The 18,781-nt window shown below is 48.6% G+C and overlaps 1 protein-coding gene across 1 annotated transcript in view; it reads left to right on the top strand.

Annotated features, from left to right (window-relative positions):
• The first annotated feature begins 378 nt into the window (after positions 1–378).
• TRMT61B (tRNA methyltransferase 61B) overlaps positions 379–18,781 on the top strand; it is a 141,027-nt gene continuing 122,624 nt past the window's right edge. The window contains exon 1 of the mRNA XM_086926141.1: positions 379–1,376. Within this exon, the coding sequence (XP_086782267.1) occupies positions 483–1,376 (894 nt within the window). The 5' untranslated portion in view covers positions 379–482. The remainder of the gene's footprint in view (positions 1,377–18,781) is intronic.

Below are 18,781 nucleotides of genomic sequence, written 5' to 3'. Positions count from 1 at the left end.
GCCGTACGTCACGTCAACGTGACGTGCGTAAACTAGAATGCTACAGTTTTTATTTTCTATATGTTATTAAACTGCCAAAAATGAAATGCTGATTGTTTGTCACCATACATACCAATTGACCCGAATGAGGCAGATTGCCTCTGCGTCAATAAAAGTCGGTATATAAAATACCTTCTGCTCTTAAATGTTGCCAGGTGTGCTAATCTGAAATGATTTAAATTTGGCACGTTGATTTAGACGTTGTTTCAAATATGTGATAACGTTCCCATTTCAAGATGGCCGCCATGATTGACTGCAGACCTCCTGCGAGCTGCTCTGTGATTGGCTAGTGTGTCTTCTCTCTCTCTCTCTCTAGCGTCGAGGTTATGTGCCTGGCTGGCTTTTGACATTAGTATAGAACCTCGTGCAGGGGAAGGTGCAGTACTGATTATTGCAGTTGTGATGTTCTCGTCAGAAGGGTTAGCAGAGTCTTCATAGCAAGCATGCTGCAGTGTGGCAGGAAGCTCTTCACGCCAGTCCCGTGCAGGGCTCTGTTGCTGCACCGCGCCGCCGAGGGACTGCCGGAAGGGAGTGAATGGGTCTCCCCTTTGCATGCACTCTTCCGTTTGACAGCACCTTTCTACTCTTCTGCCTCCCAGAATAGTGGAGGCAGAAGAGACTTCGCGACTGGTGATGGCTGTGCTTCGGATCAGCCCCCTGCGGATTCTTGCCCACCTCCCGCTCAGCAGAGAAGCAGGCTGAGGAGAAGAAGGGGTTCTCTCTCTCCACTAGAAAGGCTTAGCCAGCTCATCCCCGCAGAGATGCTTTCTGAAGAGGTAACAGATCTCAGGGCGGCAGGACACCTTGAAAACACCAGCGTCGCCCCCCAGAGCTCGGCTACTGTATCTGAGCACACCCTGAACGCACAAGCCCTTCCTGCAAGACCACAGCCCCCAGTAGAGGAAAGGTGGTCGGGCAGCATCTCCCAGGACGTTAATTCAAGAGCCCCGACACGCATGGATGAAACGCCCCTGACTCCCACCAGCACGGCGCAGCCTTTCCAAGTGGAACCAGAGGTCAATATTGAGCCCCCCACGGGCGAAGAGCACCTGGATTGTTCACCTTTGGTTGGTCAAGGATGTGCCTTCAAAGTTGGGGATTTGTGCATGGCTGAGTTCCGTAGGAAATACTATTTGGAGTTTAAAAAGATGTTTACACTGACGGAAACGAACAAGCTGTTGAGTAATTGGGGGATGGTGTCTCACAAGGAGATCGCAGGGAAGCAGCCTGGACAAATGCTGAAGTCTTCTACTGGGTTTCCCCTGCTGTTCAGGAGACCTTCTTTAGAAGAGTTTGTGTTATTAATGAAAAGGGGGCCTACAATTTCATATCCGAAGGTGAGCTGATTGGGTGATTGGTAATGTTTTCTCGATTCCTTACTCTGCTTAGATTCAAGAATGTGTTTGACAACTTATCACCATATTTAGGTTCCACTTGCTCTACACAGTCAAGAGATCAGTATTAAGCATACACTCGTATGGGAGGATTGGGTTTGGTTGCGCGTGATTCAGAAGAAAAAAGACAAACTCAAGGAAAACTTAATTACAAACCTATTTTCTCAAATGGCTCTGTATGAATGGCTTTGGCAGGATGTTTGTAGTACATTAGTAGTTGGCTATGTTATCTTTCTAGTCTTTATGGAATACACCTCCTGTGTATTCTGTGTTCTGTGCTGGTTTATGCCCTGTATTCTATTCTGTGGCAGTTGACTGTTTGCTGCTGCAGTGTTGTGTTCGCTCTTGCTCTACTCTACATCTTGAATAAAGAAGTATATGAACTCTACCTACTACTCTGATGGAATCTATTTACTACAATTTTTGGCGACAAGGACTTGAACTCCACGCAAATGTAAAGCTGCACAAAGACAAGAGCGGACAAATTTGAGGTGATTCCGAATTTGGGTCTGCTTTGCTTCCTAAGACGCAGCTTAACACGAGTTGAGTATTGACTCTGCATCGCTCGATAATCCCCTCTTTCCACGGTAGAGCTACAGTTAAGGAAGTGTGCTCAACTCGTTCTGAGGCTGCAGAAAGCTTTTGCCTACATTGGAACCAACCCATTTTCAAGGTGACTTTAAAATATATTTTATGTGCTCTTTCGTTGTTATTCTTGAGTGCTTGTGACTGTTGGGTTTTTGTTTGGAGTCCGTCATTACTTCGTCTCTCCTCCTCGTACGTTGGCCCGGCTGCTCTGTCTTCACCGCTTCCCTTTGCCGGTCTGGTGACGTTATGTAATCCTGAAGGGGAGTTGGTGGACTGTTACATGACGCGCTAAGCTGTGTCCAATCCCTGCGCTCCAGTGACGTGGCATAACCTCATCCAATAGCGCTCACGCTGCCGGAGTCGCATCAGGGCGTCATTTCGTAAAAACGTCAAGAGCCATTTTGTTGTCATAATTACAGTCAATTCACCTCCAGCAGCGTAACTGCAAACCTCTTTGGTTCTGCCGGTTCATTAACGATTCGGTTACCTCAACAACGATACGCTCGTCATTTCTGAAGTTGTGTGAGTAATCTACTGTGAGCGTGTCTCCCAACACAACTGTATCTTCGACGATACACACGTCAAATTCTTTTTCGAAGGTACTGTTCACTTCACATATCTGTTGGTTAAAGTATTCTATTACCAGTGTATCTCTGACGATACACACGTCAGTTTCTTGGTGCAAGTATTGTTTAAGGAATATTGACTATTCTTTTGCCCTGGTCTTAAACTTGTTTTTACAGTTTTGCTAAATTTTTGTTCTTTTCACCATGACTGAACAAGCTCTGCAGCAAAACTGTACAGTTGTACTACCGCCAAGTTTCTTACCAACTCCAGGTCAACCTAGCATCTCATGGGAGGATTTGTTTCCCATGTTTGACAATTATTTAGATGCGTTTGATGCACAAGGATTCTCTGCAAAAAGAAAGAAGGCACTTCTACTTAGTTATTTGGGTAAAGAAGGCCAGAGAGTTTTTAAGTTCTTACCTCCCGGTATTGCAAGCTGGTGCACAAGCTTCTTTGGATGAATACAAAGAGGCCATTTCTCGCCTTGAAATAAGATATTCCAATGAAGAAAACTTAGTAATGAATAGGTATAAGTTTTATACCAAAAGTCAAAGAGTGGGTGAGTCAATTGATGACTTTGTTTCCAGATTGCGGGAAATGTCAGTTAAGTGTAAGTTTGGAAACCTGACAGATGAGTTGATTAGAGATCAACTCATAGTCCAATGCAACAATAAAAAAATTCAGGAACGTTTGTGGGCAGCAAAGAACCCAAACTTACAAACTGCTATTGATTTGGTGAAAATCGTTGAACAATCTGAGGGCTGCATGAAAGAGCTCGAAAAGAGAGCTGTGGTTACTGATGTCGGTGAAGTTTATGTATGCGATTCAACGATGTGTATTCAGGGGGATGACTATTTTGTGGAAGTTGCAGCTGTAAAAAACAAGAAATTTATCAACAGAAAGTTTGTTGGTGTGAAACCCCAGAATTCTGCAAGAACTGTCATTCAAAAACAGTGTGTTAGATGTGGCAGTCCAAGTCATGCCTCTGATTCAAAATTCTGTTTTGCTGCTAAGCAAGAATGTATGAAGTGTGGTAAAGTGGGCCACTATGCTAGGGTTTGTAGAGGGAGAGGGCGCTCCTCTATAGCATGTGTGAACAGCCTTGATGAGGTATCTGATGAATTTAATAAGATTTTAATTGTGGGTGTGGATGAACATAGTCACAGTGATGAAATGAGACGCAGAAACAGACCTAAAGCACTGTTTGTTATTAACGACAAGGATGTTTACTTAATGGTGGACACTGGCTCACGCTACACAATCATTCCCAATCACATTTATGTTGAGGGGTGGGGTAGTACTCCTCTTCTCCCTAAGGATATTTCTCCTGGTGGATATCCGAGGAACCATTAGACATTATTGGTTATTTTGATGCTTGTATCAAATTTTCTTCTAGACAGATTCAAGGGAAAGTGTATGTGTCTGCAACGGGACCTGCTATTCTAGGGTGGGTCCATCAATATGATCTCTCCATCATTGTCAATCCTCGTGCTGATCCACAAGTTATGGTTGTGGAAGATAATGAACAGCTTTCTATTTTATCTAGGTTTGAACATGTTTTTTGTGAGAAACTAGGGCGTTTGAAAGGTTATTCTCACAAAATTATTTTAAAGCAAGATTCTATTCCCGTCCAGCATATAGTTAGGAGAATACCCATTGTTATCAGAGACGAAGTAAAGCGTCTTCTTGATGATATGTTGTCTTCTGGCGTGATTGAAGCCGTGGAAGCTTCTCCTTGGGTTTTGCCCATCGTGGTCACGAAAAAATCGGACGGCAAGCTCCGCTTCTGTGTGGACTTGCGCTCATTGAAACAGTGTGTCATAGCTGATACTTTTCCTTTGCCTAACATCGCGGAACTTGTTACAACTCTCAAAGGTGCTTGTTTTTTTTCTAAGCTTGACCTTAGACGCGCTTACCACCAGATTGATTTGCATAGAGACTCTAGGAGTTTGACAGCTTTTATTACTCCGTGGGGCACTTATCAATTCAATAGGCTCCCTTTTGGATTAAATTCAGCGGCAAGCGTTTTTCAGCGGATGGTTACTGGCATTTTTGAGGGTGTACGAGATGTGGTCTATTTTCAAGACGACATTTTGATTTATGGGCAGACCGCAGATCAACATAATTCTACACTTAGGAGTGTTTTAGAGAAATTATCTGAGGCTGGTCTCACTTTGCGCAAAGACAAGTGTTTATTCTCAGTAGACCAGGTGGACTATCTAGGTTACACAATCACTTCTTCGGGTATCAAACCTAAGAGGGATTTGTGTGATGTCATTCGTTCTGCTCCTCGACCTGTTGATAAGGACCAGTTACGTTCCTTTATTGGACTTATCGAATACTACTCAAAGTTCGTAAAGAACTTTTCAGACAAGACTGGCTGTATAAGATCTTTGCTCAAGAGGAGTGGTAGTTTTGTTTGGGGCGATGAGCAGGAAAAATGCTTTGAGAACATCAAGAAGGAAATTTGTGGTGCTAATTTTTTGTCTCACGTTGATGTCAATAAGTCCATTGTCACAGTTGACGCTAGCGCAACAGGGTTAGGGGCTATGTTGTCTCAGGTTAAAGCTGGCTCTGAGGTTACTGTGGCCTTTGCTTCCAGGACTCACACTGACTCAGATAAAAATTATTCGGTTATCGAGAGGGAAGCTCTCGCTGCTTCCTGGGCAGTAGAGTATTTTAGGACATATCTATGGGGCATGAAGTTCATAATCAGGACTGACCATAAACCCCTCATTAAAGTCCTTTACCCAGGCTGAGCTGGTAAGGGTTCTGCCAGACTCATGAGATTGGCAGCTAAGCTTCAGGAATTTCAGTTTGTTGTGGAATACATTCAAGGGTGGAAAAACTTCCAAGCAGATTGCCTTTCAAGGTTATCTCTAGACTGGCGTAACTTGCATGAGTCAGATATTCTTTCAGATGTCGACGACATGGCTGTGGCTTCTGTTGAGGATGCGGTTTTCGTTGGGGAAGGTGTTTTCTCCAGTGATGAGTGGAAAAGAGAGATAGCATGTGACCACACTCTTCAAGAAGTTATCAAACGTATCAAATCAGGTTCTAGGCGTGAAAGTACTCTTTCAATCTCAGTTAGGCCCTATCTCAAAATTTTGGATGAACTTTCTTTCACCAGCAATGACATTTTGCTTAAAGGGGAGCAGTTTATACCTCCTTTTGGTCTCAGGAACAAGCTGTTGGCTTTAGCAAACGAGGGCCACATGGGACATACACTCACTCAACGCCGTTTAAGGAACCATTTTTGATGGCCTAGTATTGATTGCAGGTTGTAGACTGGATTGAGCATTGTACGATGTGCAAGGAAGGTGAAAAGCGGCTGAAGATCGGTCCTAAGTCAAAATCCGATACACACATACAGTGTCCTGAGTTACCATGGCATACTATCTGCCTTGATTTCATTGGTCCCATGGGGGAACTCAATGAGAAAGATAGGTTTGCCATGGTTTTGCGGATGTTTTTTCAAAATGGTTGGTCGTGAACTTTACTAATGACATCACTACTGAGAGCACCGTAAGATTTTTAGGAAACGTATTTAAAGGTGAGAGTTTACCGTCTATCATCCTTACTGACAATGGTACTCAACTCGTCTCTAGGAATATGCAAATTTTCTTGAAAGAGTGTGGCATTTCTCACCACCGTACTTCCTTATATAATCCCCAAGGCAACGCAGTGTGTGAAAGAGCAAGCAAAGTGGTGAAGGGCATAATTCAAATGGCTTCAGATGGTGGGGGTACTGTTAGGAAAATGGTCAACGAAATGTTGTGGGCCTATCGAACAACTCCCTCATCTAATGGCAAATCCCCTTTCCAGTTGATGAGAGGATGTGATCCAGATTCAAAGTTGGTACCTGCATGGAGGAGACAAGTTGTTGGTTTGCAGAGTGCACAGAATGTTTCGTTACCTCAGACTACACCTTTCTTAGTTGGGGATCTTGTCAAGGTCAAAAGTGGAAGGGTACAAATGGGTCTCTCGAAGTTCAAAGGTCCTTTTAAGGTTAAGAAAGTTCTCAATCACTGTGTTATTCTTAATAACGGTGAATGTTGGAATTTTAGAAGGGTGGCTCTCTATGAAAGAGTGAAGCCTCTGCCTGTTGACAATGTTTTTCCTTCCTCTTCATTGGATGGTGTGCCGCAAATTTCTCAGAATTTGTTACCTACCACCACCAGTGGTTATTTGATAGCTTCCAACACTCCTGTGGAGTCGTCTCCTCACAATGATGTTTCAAGTTCAGGGGGTGGTGATGCTCTTGTTCCAGATGTTTCTGTCCAAAGTAACATTGACAATGATTTCTCTTCACAGAATGATTTATTGCTTAGACGTCCTGTTAGGTCTCGCCGACCACCTACTTATCTACAGGATTTTATTCATTAATGTTGCTGTTTTTTTTTCTTTTCTTTTTTGATTTGTTTAAAAAAAAAAGAAAGGGAGAAGATGTGTAGTACATTAGTAGTTGGCTAGGTTATCTTTCTAGTCTTTATGGAATACACCTCCTGTGTATTCTGTGTTCTGTGCTGGTTTATGCTCTGTATTCTATTCTGTGGCAGTTGACTGTTTGCTGCTGCAGTGTTGTGTTCCTCTTGCTCTACTCTACATCTTGAATAAAGAAGTATATGAACTCTAACTACTACTCTGATGGAATCTATTTACTACAATGTTCAATATATTCTAGTGAATTCCCTCCATATGTCAAAAACAGTACATTTGTTTTTTTTGGTTGTTTTTGCAACATCAAATAGAGCTGTTTACTTTTTATGGAGAGATCGCCCATATCCCCACGTTACCCTTGCTTGTCCACCATGTCGTTGTCTTTTTTGTTGAAGAGAACCTCTATGTAAGCTTTGCATTTTTCTCGCTTTCGCTATTCCTGACCGCTCCCTCTCCCCTTCTTCCTCAATTATGCTTTTTTGTTACACAGTATCTACACACCTGTTTATACCAGAGTGTACAGATCCCTTCCTATTCATGAATATATCTACCTATACCTTTATTATAGTACCTACTCCAACCACTCTTCATTACTCTGCTTCCTTTTCTTTTGACCTGTTATCTTGTACCGTTGTCTCATCACAACCCATTTTCTGGTGTTTTTGTCAGATGAAATAGTTTCTTCTTTTAGAAAATTCATCAAAAAGTGTTTTCACAGGCTTAGGATTGTTAAAATGTTATCTGTTTTAGTTTTTACTCTGAAATTAGGTATTCATAGGTGCAGCTTTTAGGCATGCGCGTCATACTGATAGAGCGCGCAGGGACCTTTGCTATAAGTCCTGGGGATCGAAGAGGGAGTTAGTTTAAAACAGGCAGTATTTAAACACATTTATGTTTTCCTGTAATAACCACAGACTCTGGGGAAAGTTTTAAAACCTTTATCTATGAAAGATTTTCTGAGTCAAAATGAAAAAGCCACAATCTTGTGACCATAAATTTGACAAGCAAGAATATAACCAGTAGGACATAAAGTTTGTAAGAAATCACAATAACACCTTTAGACATTGGTACCTGAGAAGGGTGAGAAAGGGAAAAAGCATAAGGACATACCACATGGATTATATTTATCTAGAATGGTGCAATGACTAATCCTGGCCATGGGCTAGGGCAAAATATGGACCAGGCTCTCGACTAATCGGATGCCCACGGAACAAAACGGGTGCAAATCAGGAAAGGTGACCTGCTCTAAGTGCAACGCCAGCGCCACACCCCTATCTCTCTCAGGAAAAGCCAATTTTTTTACCCCGACTGGGTAATCGATAATTTCCACCAACACCTCGATTCTTCTGACGGAGTGCTCCGCCAGCAACTCTGCTCTCTATCTCCTATAGCATGCGTTGGGTCAGTGACAGGTCAGCTATTCGGACAAGTCGGACAATTTCTCTATCTAAACCTACCTTAGTTACACCATTTCGAGGGCAATGCACCACCCCTAAATGTTGCAAATCTATGTGTTCCCCTTCAGTGATTGGTCAGAAAGTCGAGGAGAGGTCATCACACCATACTAAGAAGAGATCATCTCAATTGACTGGTATTGATTAAGTCTCCACCCACAATGTATTTTCCTATGACTTTATTCCACCCACCAATATTATTTCATTTTAGCATACAATGTTGAAACAATTTGTAAGTCTTCTTCCTTTCCCCAGGTCATGGGGTGAGGTTCTCAGGCGCATCTTGGGGTAAGAAAATCCCTGGCACAGTTTCAATGCCACAGTTCGAGGTCTCTCATTTCTCCCGGCTCATGAGCAGAAAGGGTTTCAAAATGGCGATTCAAGACACCCCTCAAGCCCAAATACGACCTAATAACAAAGTCAAAGAAAGAAAAATTAGAATACAAAAATAAATGAATACACTGTATACCACTTATTTCTACTCTAAACCAATTACTTTATTTTAACTTTCGCATTAATAGTTAAGCAGATTAAACAAGCTTAGTACAAGCTGCTGCCTAAGCGTTAGCATGTGAGATTTAAAGTGGACATTTTGACACTAGTGCGCAGAAGCAAGAAATTCCCTCCAAAGCAGAAAGACGTCACACCACGTAGATGTGGCAGATGCATGCGCAATGAAGTTTCTGCGTTTTCGGCGGCCATTTTTAGTCACTTGAGTTAATGTTAGTGAATCAAAGAAAGTCTCTGCATATGAGACCTTGCTCCATCAATACTGTTGCAAAAACTAGGACTTTGATGTAGTTCTACAAGGTTTGCTTGAACACAGTTCAATGCACCAGCGCTGAATGTGAAAGACAGAAACCCACATAATACATTGTTAAAGTAGAGTTGTTGCTTTTTAACAGAGAATCCCTGTAACAGAAACCAACCAATTTTGATATATAAAAAATAAAATTGGTTGGTATCTACATACACACAGACGCACACTTTCTCTCTCCTTTTTAACTATAAAATCATTTATTACAAAAGGACTAATCGTTCCCACCAAAATGACTACACAGGATATCATAAAAACAGCAAGAAGGCATGATGTGAGCAGCAAGAATAAAATGAACATCTCTAACATGTTTAAATTGTCATTTAAAATCTTACACCTAAAACCTAATGCTATGGGCTACACTGAGAGAGCATAGAAAGTAAAGCAACTTGCATTCAAGAGATTCTTATGGAGAAGAGATGCACTGCATAACTTGTTGAAAGCAAGAGCTGTTATTATAGGCGGAGGCGTGAAGGCAGTGTTCCTGTGAAGGGTAAACATTGCTTTGGTAGAGACCTTCCTCTGGGACTAGACTTTATCAGCGGCAGGCGAGATGTAGCATCTTCAGACTGCGCTGACAGTGGGCGGGACCATCTCTGGCAGAATCTCTTTGTTAGACGGACCGGGAGGGTCGGCCGAGATTACGGGGAGAGGTCTCCAGGGAGAGCCGTCTCCAACGACTGTACAGATAAGTAACTTCCCCCCCCCACAGACGGACACCACACAAGGTTGAAGGTTAACGAGACTTTATATGCAATTCTTAGGTTACGATAGTACGATACAAGGAGGTCTGGACTCAGGGGTCCCCTCGGTTCTGATCTCTGGTTGAGGTAAAGGGTAGCGGGACAGTCTTAATTACCAATGAGGTCAAAATAGCTCACAATCCTCGAGCTCGGCGTTCTTAGATGGTCGGGCCGTGGAGGAGCCAAGCAGGTCCCGAGGTAGATGAAGGGCGACGGTCCGCGGCGGAGCCTGCAGGTCCCGGTGAAAGATGACGGTTACAACGGTCCGCGGCCACGCCAGCAGATCCGGGCGACGATGAAGGATGAAGGTTACGACGGCTGTGGCAGCGCCAACAGGCAGGACGATGGTGCACAGGACAGAGCTACGGCAGCGCCAGTAGTCCGTCCAGGATGAGTTCCTCTTTGCGTCTCTCGACTCCAAGATACAACTGCCTTCCTGCTCTGGCGCTGCCCCAGTTATAGGGCTGGTGTGCTTTGATGTCCGGACCCTCGCACTTGGAGGTCGGGAGGTCCGGGATGAGGGAGTCCAGACACCCAGCAGGGGGGTGGAGCCAGCGCCCGGGGAGGCGATGGGCGAGCGGCACTGGGCGGGGGAGAGCCATCGGCACCTCTTTCTCCCATTGACTTGCCAAGTAGCCCGCTCACCTCCTGGGTGGAGGGTGGTGCCGGAATGTCTGAGGCCGGGCTAGGCCCAGGGTTGAGGTCGATCGGGGGCCAGGCGGCCTCGTGGCGAAGTGTCCAAGATGGCGGCCCGGGCTGGGCGCATGGGCCGGCAGTGGATCGGACCCACGAGGTTATCATGCTCGAGGGCAGGGGTCCCTGAGGGGACGTAGGACGTGCAATGGAGGTGTGAGGTGCTTGCGTGACGGGGCTCGGGCCTGGTCGAGCCGGGGGAGAGCGGCCCGTCATGTGGCCTGTCCAACATGCGTCCCCCCCAGCTGAAGGCGGGGAGAGTTACCCATCCTCTTGGGGACTCTCTTCGTCGAGGCGGAAAAATCGGGACAGGCCATCCGCGTTGGCGTGGTCGGACCCAGGCCGGTGTTCGACTGTGAAGTCCATACCTTGCAGGGAGATGGACCAGCGTAGCAATTTTGGGTTCTCCCCCCGCATATGCATCAACCACTGCAGGGGTCGGTGGTCAGTCTGCACCCGGAAGTGGGTGCCAAAAAGGTAGGGCCGGAGCTTCTTGAGGGCCCATACCACAGCGAAGGCTTCCCTCTCTATGGTGCTCCAGCGTTGTTCCCGTGGTAGGAGTCTCCGGCTGATGAAGGCCACCGGTTGATCAAGGCCTTCGGTGTTTACTTGGGACAGGACCGCCCCAATGCCCTGGTCGGAGGCGTCCGTCTGGACGACGAACTCCCGGCTGTAGTCTGGGGCCTGGAGCACAGGAGCGGAACACATGGCGGCCTTTAATTGTTCGAATGCCGCTTGACACCCTGGGGTCCAGTTCACCTTTTTGGGCTGATTTTTTGACGTGAGTTCGGTGAGAGGCCCCACGATGGTACCATAGTCTTTCACGAACCTTCGGTAGTAGCCCGTGAGGCCCAGGAAGGCTCGCACCTCAGTTTGAGTGATAGGGGGTTGCCAGTTCTGGATGGCGGCAATTTTCAGCTGTAGAGGGGCCACTAGGCCGCTTCCCACCTGGTGTCCGAGGTAGGTCACCGACCCTTGTCCGATTTGGCATTTGCTAGCCTTGATCGTGAGGCCAGCTCGCTGAAGGGCTTGCAGCACTGCTTGGAGGTGGTGGAGGTGCTCGGTCCACTGGTGGCTGTACACAGCGATGTCGTCCAGGTAGGCGGCGCTGAATTCTTCGAGCCCCGCCAGGACCTGATTGACGAGCCGTTGGAAAGTCGCTGGGGCATTCTTCAGGCCGAAGGGCATGACCGTAAAATGATAGTGGCCATCGGGGGTGGAGAAGGCAGAACGTTCTTGTGCTCGGGGTGTGAGACCGATCTGCCAATAACCTGCCGTCAGGTCGAAGATGGTGAGGTAGCGGGCAGCGCCCATTCGGTCGACCAGTTCATCTGCCCGGGGGATGGGGTGTGCGTCCGTTCTGGTGACCTCATTCAGGCCCCGGTAGTCGACACAGAACCGGAGTTCGGGTGTGGTTCCGGGGGCGGCTGCTTTGGGGACCAGTACGACCGGGCTGGCCCATGGACTGTCTGAGGGCTCGATGACCCCGAGCGTGAGCATCTTAGCTACTTCCGCCTGGATGCAGGCCCGTACCCGATCAGGTACGCGGTAGGCCCGGTGGCGGATAGGGGGGCTGTCTCCGGTGTCCACATCGTGCACACACCAGGAAGTGACACCTGGGGTGAGGGAGAACAGACTGGCGAACCGGGATAGGAGGGCTTGGCACTCTTGACGTTGTTCTCTGGTGAGGGTCTCCGAGAGTCGGACCCCATCCACGGAGCCGTCTTGCTCCTGGGTCCGCAAGAGGTCAGGGAGAGGCTCGGAGTCGTCTTCAACCCCATTGTCTGTGGCCATCAGTAGGCTGAGTTCTGTTCGTGCAAAGTGGGGCTTCAGTCTGTTGGTGTGTAGGACTCGGAGTGGATTCCGGGAGGACTCCATATCGATCAGATAGGTGGCAGGACCTTTGCGCTCGATTACCTTGAAGGGTCCTGTCCATTTGTCTTGGAGAGCGCACGGCTCTGTGGGGGACATTACCCAGACCTGTTGCCCCGGCTCGAATTCGATGGATGAGGCGTTCTGGTCATACCATTTTTTCATGTTCTCTTGACTGGCCTCTAGGTTGGCTTTTGCTAGGTCTCTGAACCGCCGGGACTGGTTGCGGAGGGTGAGGAGGTACCGGAAGACATCTGGAGGGTTCTTTGCCGGAGGCATCTCCCAGCCTTCTTTGATCAGGCTGAGCGGCCCCCGCACTGGGTGCCCATAGAGCAGTTCGAAGGGGCTGAAGCCTAAGGATTTCTGTGGGACCTCCCGGTAGGCGAAGAGGAGGCACGGCAGCAGCACATCCCACTGGCGACGGAGGGGCTCTTCCAATCCCCCGATCATCCCTTTTAGCGTGCGATTGAACCGCTCAACAAGTCCGTTTCCTTGGGGGTGATAGGGGGTCGTGAAGCGGTAGGTGACCCCACACTGTTGCCAGAGGGACTTCATATATTTAGAAATAAAGTTCGTGCCTCTGTCACTGACGACTTCTCGGGGGAACCCCACACGGGAGAAGATCCCCATCAGGGCCCGGCCGACCACTGGGGCTGTCACGGTCCGGAGAGGAATAGCCTCAGGGTAGCGGGTGGCGTGGTCCACTAGTACCAGGATGAAGCGATGGCCTTGTCTTGTACGCGGGTCCAGGGGTCCCACAATGTCTATCCCGACCCTCTCAAATGGGGTCGTGACTACTGGAAAGGGTTGCAGGGGGGCCTTTAATTTGCGGCCGCTCTTCCCACTGGCTTGGCACGTGGGGCAAGATCGGCAATGCTGGTGCACATCGTTTCTCATTTTGGGCCAGAAGAAGTGGGTCACTAGGCGGCTGTAGGTTTTATCTTGTCCCAGGTGCCCTGCCAGGGGGACATCGTGGGCCAAATTTAGCAGGAAGTCTCTAAAGCGGAGGGGCACCACTAGGACTCGGTTGGCCCCCAGCTCGGCGATTCGTTGCTCGCTGTACAATAGATCATTGTCCCAGTAGACCCAATGAGTTCCGGAGGTGTCCCCTGCGCTTTGGGCGAGCGCTTGTTGTCGGAGTCCCTCAAGGGAGGGGCAGGTCTTCTGTTCCTGACGAAATTGTTCTTGTGTGGGTCCCCCTTCTTGAGCCCACTGGTCAAGATTAGCAAGGTCGGAAGGTTGAGCAAGTTCGAGGGGGGTGCCATGGTCGGGGGTCTCGGCGGGGGCGACCGGAGGCGGTGGCGCCGGCCATTCTGGTTCTTCCGGGTTGGCACGGGCGGCCATGGACCGGGTGGTGACGCACGCCCAGTCTGGGACGCCCAACATCCCCAAGTGTTCTTTTCGCTCCACGGCTGCCCACGGGGAGCTTTCCAGATCATTTCCGAGGAGGCAGCCCACGGGGGCGTCGTCTCGGACCGTTACCTTCAACATGCCAGAGACCCCTCCCCACTCAAAGGGGACGCAGGCCATCCGACACAGACTCTCCGAGTTGTCGGCTGATCGCACAGGGCAGAGAATGTTCGGTAGATATTGTTCTGGGGTCACCAGATGACAGCGGACGGCTGTCACACTGGCCCCGGTGTCTCGAAGGGCTTCGGCCCGTTGTCCATTGATGCTCACCCATTGGCTGTACTTCTGGGTGTTAGCGGGTAGGGGGACCCGCGGGACCATGTCTCTTCCCCCTAAGCATGCGAGAGTCATGGCGGCTGGCTCCCACTCTTGATACTCTTGCTCGTCTGTTTCTTGTTCCTCGGAGATCTGTTCTTCCCCTAGTGCCGCGGCGGCCACATGGCGGGGTTTTGGACTCTGATACTGCGGGCAGCTTGGGTCGTTTGCATAGTGGCCGACTCGTTGGCATCGGTGACATGTAACATTGGCTCTGTATCCCGGTCGCGCCGGGGTGCTGCCCCGGTTGGCCGGGGGGGTGGTGCTGGTAGTGGGGGCGGCCGGAGTGTTGTCTCTCCCTCGTCCTTGGCCCCCTCCTCCTCCTCTGGGTCGGTGGTGACCATTGTTGTTCCTGTTCTGCTCGTAGGACCCATTCCGGCCCACTCGGGTGATTTCCCACCGGTCAGCTTCGGCTGCGAGCTGCCGGGGATCGGTTAACTTGCTGTCGAGGAGGTGTTGGCGCAGTTCAATGAAGCAATTGTTGGACAGATGCTCCCATACCATCAGATTGAATAGCTGCTCGTAGGTCGTGACGTTGTTCCCTCTGATCCAGCCTTCGAAGGCTCGGCTAAAGTACGTTACATAGTCCACCCAAGTTGTACCTGGAATGCGTGTGCAGTCTCGGAACCTCTGACGGTACATCTCGGGCGTGAGGCCATAGCGGGTGAGGAGGGCCGCTTTCATATGGTCGTAGGAGGTCATCTGGTGGTCTGGGAGCTGTAACAGAGTGTCGCGGCCTTCATTGAGGAATTTGCCCCATAAGCCGGCTCCCCAGTCGGCTCTATCGATCCGGTGCGCAGTCATCGCGATTTCATAGGCCTTAAACCATTGCTGGATATCGTCTTCTCGAAAATATTCTCGGACCACATCCTTGGGGATGTGCACTTTTTTCTCCGTGGTCCCTGGGGTGGACGGTCTGTCGGGCACCCCTAACTCTTTATTTTGTTTGCGCAGGTTGATCTCGGCTAGGTTCCGTTCGTGCTCGTACGTTAGTCTTTTTTCCTCGAGCTCCCTTTGCCTCTGTTTCTCCTCTCTTTCTTCTCGGAGGCGAAGGTGCTCTAAGTTTATTTTTTGCTCGGAAAATTTGAGTTCTATGTCCATCTTGAGTCGGGCCATTTCGAGTTCGTGTAGTCGGGCTTTTTCTCTTTCTTGGATCTCGTCTTGCGAGAGACTGGTTCTTCGCCCCTCAGGGGCCGTGTTGGTATTTTTCGTGGTGCTTTGCTCAGGGGCTTCGACATCCCCGGTCTCTGCCCAAGATTCTAGGGCATGCTTAAAATCGTCCTTGGTACTTAGTCCGGTGGTAGCGATACCTAGTTCGATGCAGAACTGCTTTAGTTCACGATGGCTGTATTCCTCTAGTTTTTCCATTTGGAACTTCTCAGTTGATCCGCTCTCTTTAGTCGACATTGTTGTTCGTTGTGGGGTGAGCTACTCTCTGTACGTTATGCGGTGATTCGGATCCCGCCGCTGGCCACCAATGTTAGACGGACCGGGAGGGTCGGCCGAGATTACGGGGAGAGGTCTCCAGGGAGAGCCGTCTCCAACGACTGTACAGATAAGTAACTTCCCCCCCCCACAGACGGACACCACACAAGGTTGAAGGTTAACGAGACTTTATATGCAATTCTTAGGTTACGATAGTACGATACAAGGAGGTCTGGACTCAGGGGTCCCCTCGGTTCTGATCTCTGGTTGAGGTAAAGGGTAGCGGGACAGTCTTAATTACCAATGAGGTCAAAATAGCTCACAATCCTCGAGCTCGGCGTTCTTAGATGGTCGGGCCGTGGAGGAGCCAAGCAGGTCCCGAGGTAGATGAAGGGCGACGGTCCGCGGCGGAGCCTGCAGGTCCCGGTGAAAGATGACGGTTACAACGGTCCGCGGCCACGCCAGCAGATCCGGGCGACGATGAAGGATGAAGGTTACGACGGCTGTGGCAGCGCCAACAGGCAGGACGATGGTGCACAGGACAGAGCTACGGCAGCGCCAGTAGTCCGTCCAGGATGAGTTCCTCTTTGCGTCTCTCGACTCCAAGATACAACTGCCTTCCTGCTCTGGCGCTGCCCCAGTTATAGGGCTGGTGTGCTTTGATGTCCGGACCCTCGCACTTGGAGGTCGGGAGGTCCGGGATGAGGGAGTCCAGACACCCAGCAGGGGGGTGGAGCCAGCGCCCGGGGAGGCGATGGGCGAGCGGCACTGGGCGGGGGAGAGCCATCGGCACCTCTTTCTCCCATTGACTTGCCAAGTAGCCCGCTCACCTCCTGGGTGGAGGGTGGTGCCGGAATGTCTGAGGCCGGGCTAGGCCCAGGGTTGAGGTCGATCGGGGGCCAGGCGGCCTCGTGGCGAAGTGTCCAAGATGGCGGCCCGGGCTGGGCGCATGGGCCGGCAGTGGATCGGACCCACGAGGTTATCATGCTCGAGGGCAGGGGTCCCTGAGGGGACGTAGGACGTGCAATGGAGGTGTGAGGTGCTTGCGTGACGGGGCTCGGGCCTGGTCGAGCCGGGGGAGAGCGGCCCGTCATGTGGCCTGTCCAACACTCTTGCGGTAATCTGGGTGAAGCACTTCGCCTGAAAAGTGGTCAAGTGGCTGCACTTATATACTAAATCTTAACAGAGGTTGGAATTTCTGACATACGCTTAATCCTTTCCATGCGGCCGTCGCAAGCACTACCTCTATAGTGCTGCGCACGGCCCAGCCCACTCAATGGAACGCCCGCACCTCGGCAGAATTTTCGCCGCGCTTAAGGCGTTTAAAATATCTGACCTAGATTTTGCGCCTCAAAGTTTGCATCCCATACATTTCCTTATAAACATGTAGGGTAAAAGGTCATCAATTCAGACTGCACTATTTTGGTTATATGTCTGTATTCGTTCATATTTATCCCAGGATGCTTGTTTCCGGTTCAGGGAAGACCTGGCTTGGCAGTTCGTGCTGGACTGTTCCCATGAGGCACAGGGTCAAGACTGATTTGCAAATATCTGGGTCTGAACTGAGGCGGCGAAGTGAGCTAAAGAATGATGATGGATTCATCCCAGATCTGTGACTGGGGATGAGTTTTTGAAAAGTTTCAGCGCACCGTACATCATCTCCTTGTGTTTGCTTTGTTCGCCCTAAGTTGGCAGTGTATGCCCAGACGTGGGTCCTCTGCTCACTTTGCCACAGGTATATTGGCCAGTGATAATTCAAGAACGGTTTAAATCTAGACAATCCAGGCAAAAAGTCAGTGGATTCGAACAGCCACTCTGCAGTCATGGACAGCCTTCAATATGTTTATCTGTGATATCTGATGAAACAACTTAATAACACAAATTCTTGTTGGAAAGTACCTTTGCGTCTTCTGTTTGTGCCGGGGCGTTCGTACACTTGCTTTTCCTTTGTTGCGCGCACTGATTTATTCTACTGACAGAGCCATTGTAGTTTGCTATATACTCACCCATGCTCTGAGGGACACTGTGTTATACCTTTCCTTAAACGAGCCGAGTTTAAGGAAAGGGGTGTGGCCGTCATTAAAGTGAAAGTGTGGCATGGGCAGCTTTTACAAAAAAAGCATTTGTCAACTTGACAAACAAATGCTTATTTTGTACATGCACCCCATACCGCACTTTTACTTTAATGGCGGCCACGCCCCTTTATTTAGACACCGCTTGTCTAAAGAAAGGGGACCGTCTATATCAAAGTTGAAGCGCCGCATGGGAGTATTTTCCCCTTTATTTAGACACCGCTTGTCTAAAGAAAGGGGGCAGTCTATATCAAAGTTGAAGCGCCGCATGGGAGTATTTTCCAAACTAGCATTTGTAATGCAATAGGTGTTGCTTTTACGTAACTCCCATAAGTGCGAGACCTATTGTATGTAAATGCTTGTTATTTATTCTGATCACAAACCCTTAATTATCACTTTAACATGAGACTGCATCAACTTAAATATGGCCATCTTCTTTAGTCTTACTTAAAGCTTCAGCGTCCATGCAGGCGCTGCTAATAAACCCCTTAATTATACAATTTCCTAAGCATAAAGCTTAAAGTAAAGGTTAAAAGCTTCAGGTCCTAGGTGAAGTGCCTTCTTCATTGCATGTCCTGTTTTAAAGATTTGGCATTGTTCCACCTGATTGACTCTTTGAAATAATTTTATGCCTGTGAGTTATTGTAAGCAACATAAGCTTAACTTGGAGTCTATCCGAAATACACTTCTTTAAAGACACATAGTTTCCACACTCAGGCTCTTATAGATTCTTTATTTATCCTGCACCACGTTTGGTCTTCTGCAGACAACAGTCCTATGGTAACTATCTTGTGTTGAGGAAATGGGAACCTACACCAGCTATAATAGTTTGCTACTAAAACATTGGACTTCTTCTGTAAAGTAAAATATTTGTTCCAACAAATTTTCAACAAAAAAAATGATCATGCGCATAAGGGGTCCGTCAATTTGGGAAGAAGCATAAGTAAATGTC

The sequence above is a fragment of the Lissotriton vulgaris genome, chromosome 6 (genome assembly GCF_964263255.1).
Source record: "Lissotriton vulgaris chromosome 6, aLisVul1.2, whole genome shotgun sequence".
NCBI classification, from domain to species: Eukaryota; Metazoa; Chordata; class Amphibia; order Caudata; family Salamandridae; genus Lissotriton; species Lissotriton vulgaris.
This window is presented reverse-complemented; position numbering and strand designations above follow the sequence as displayed.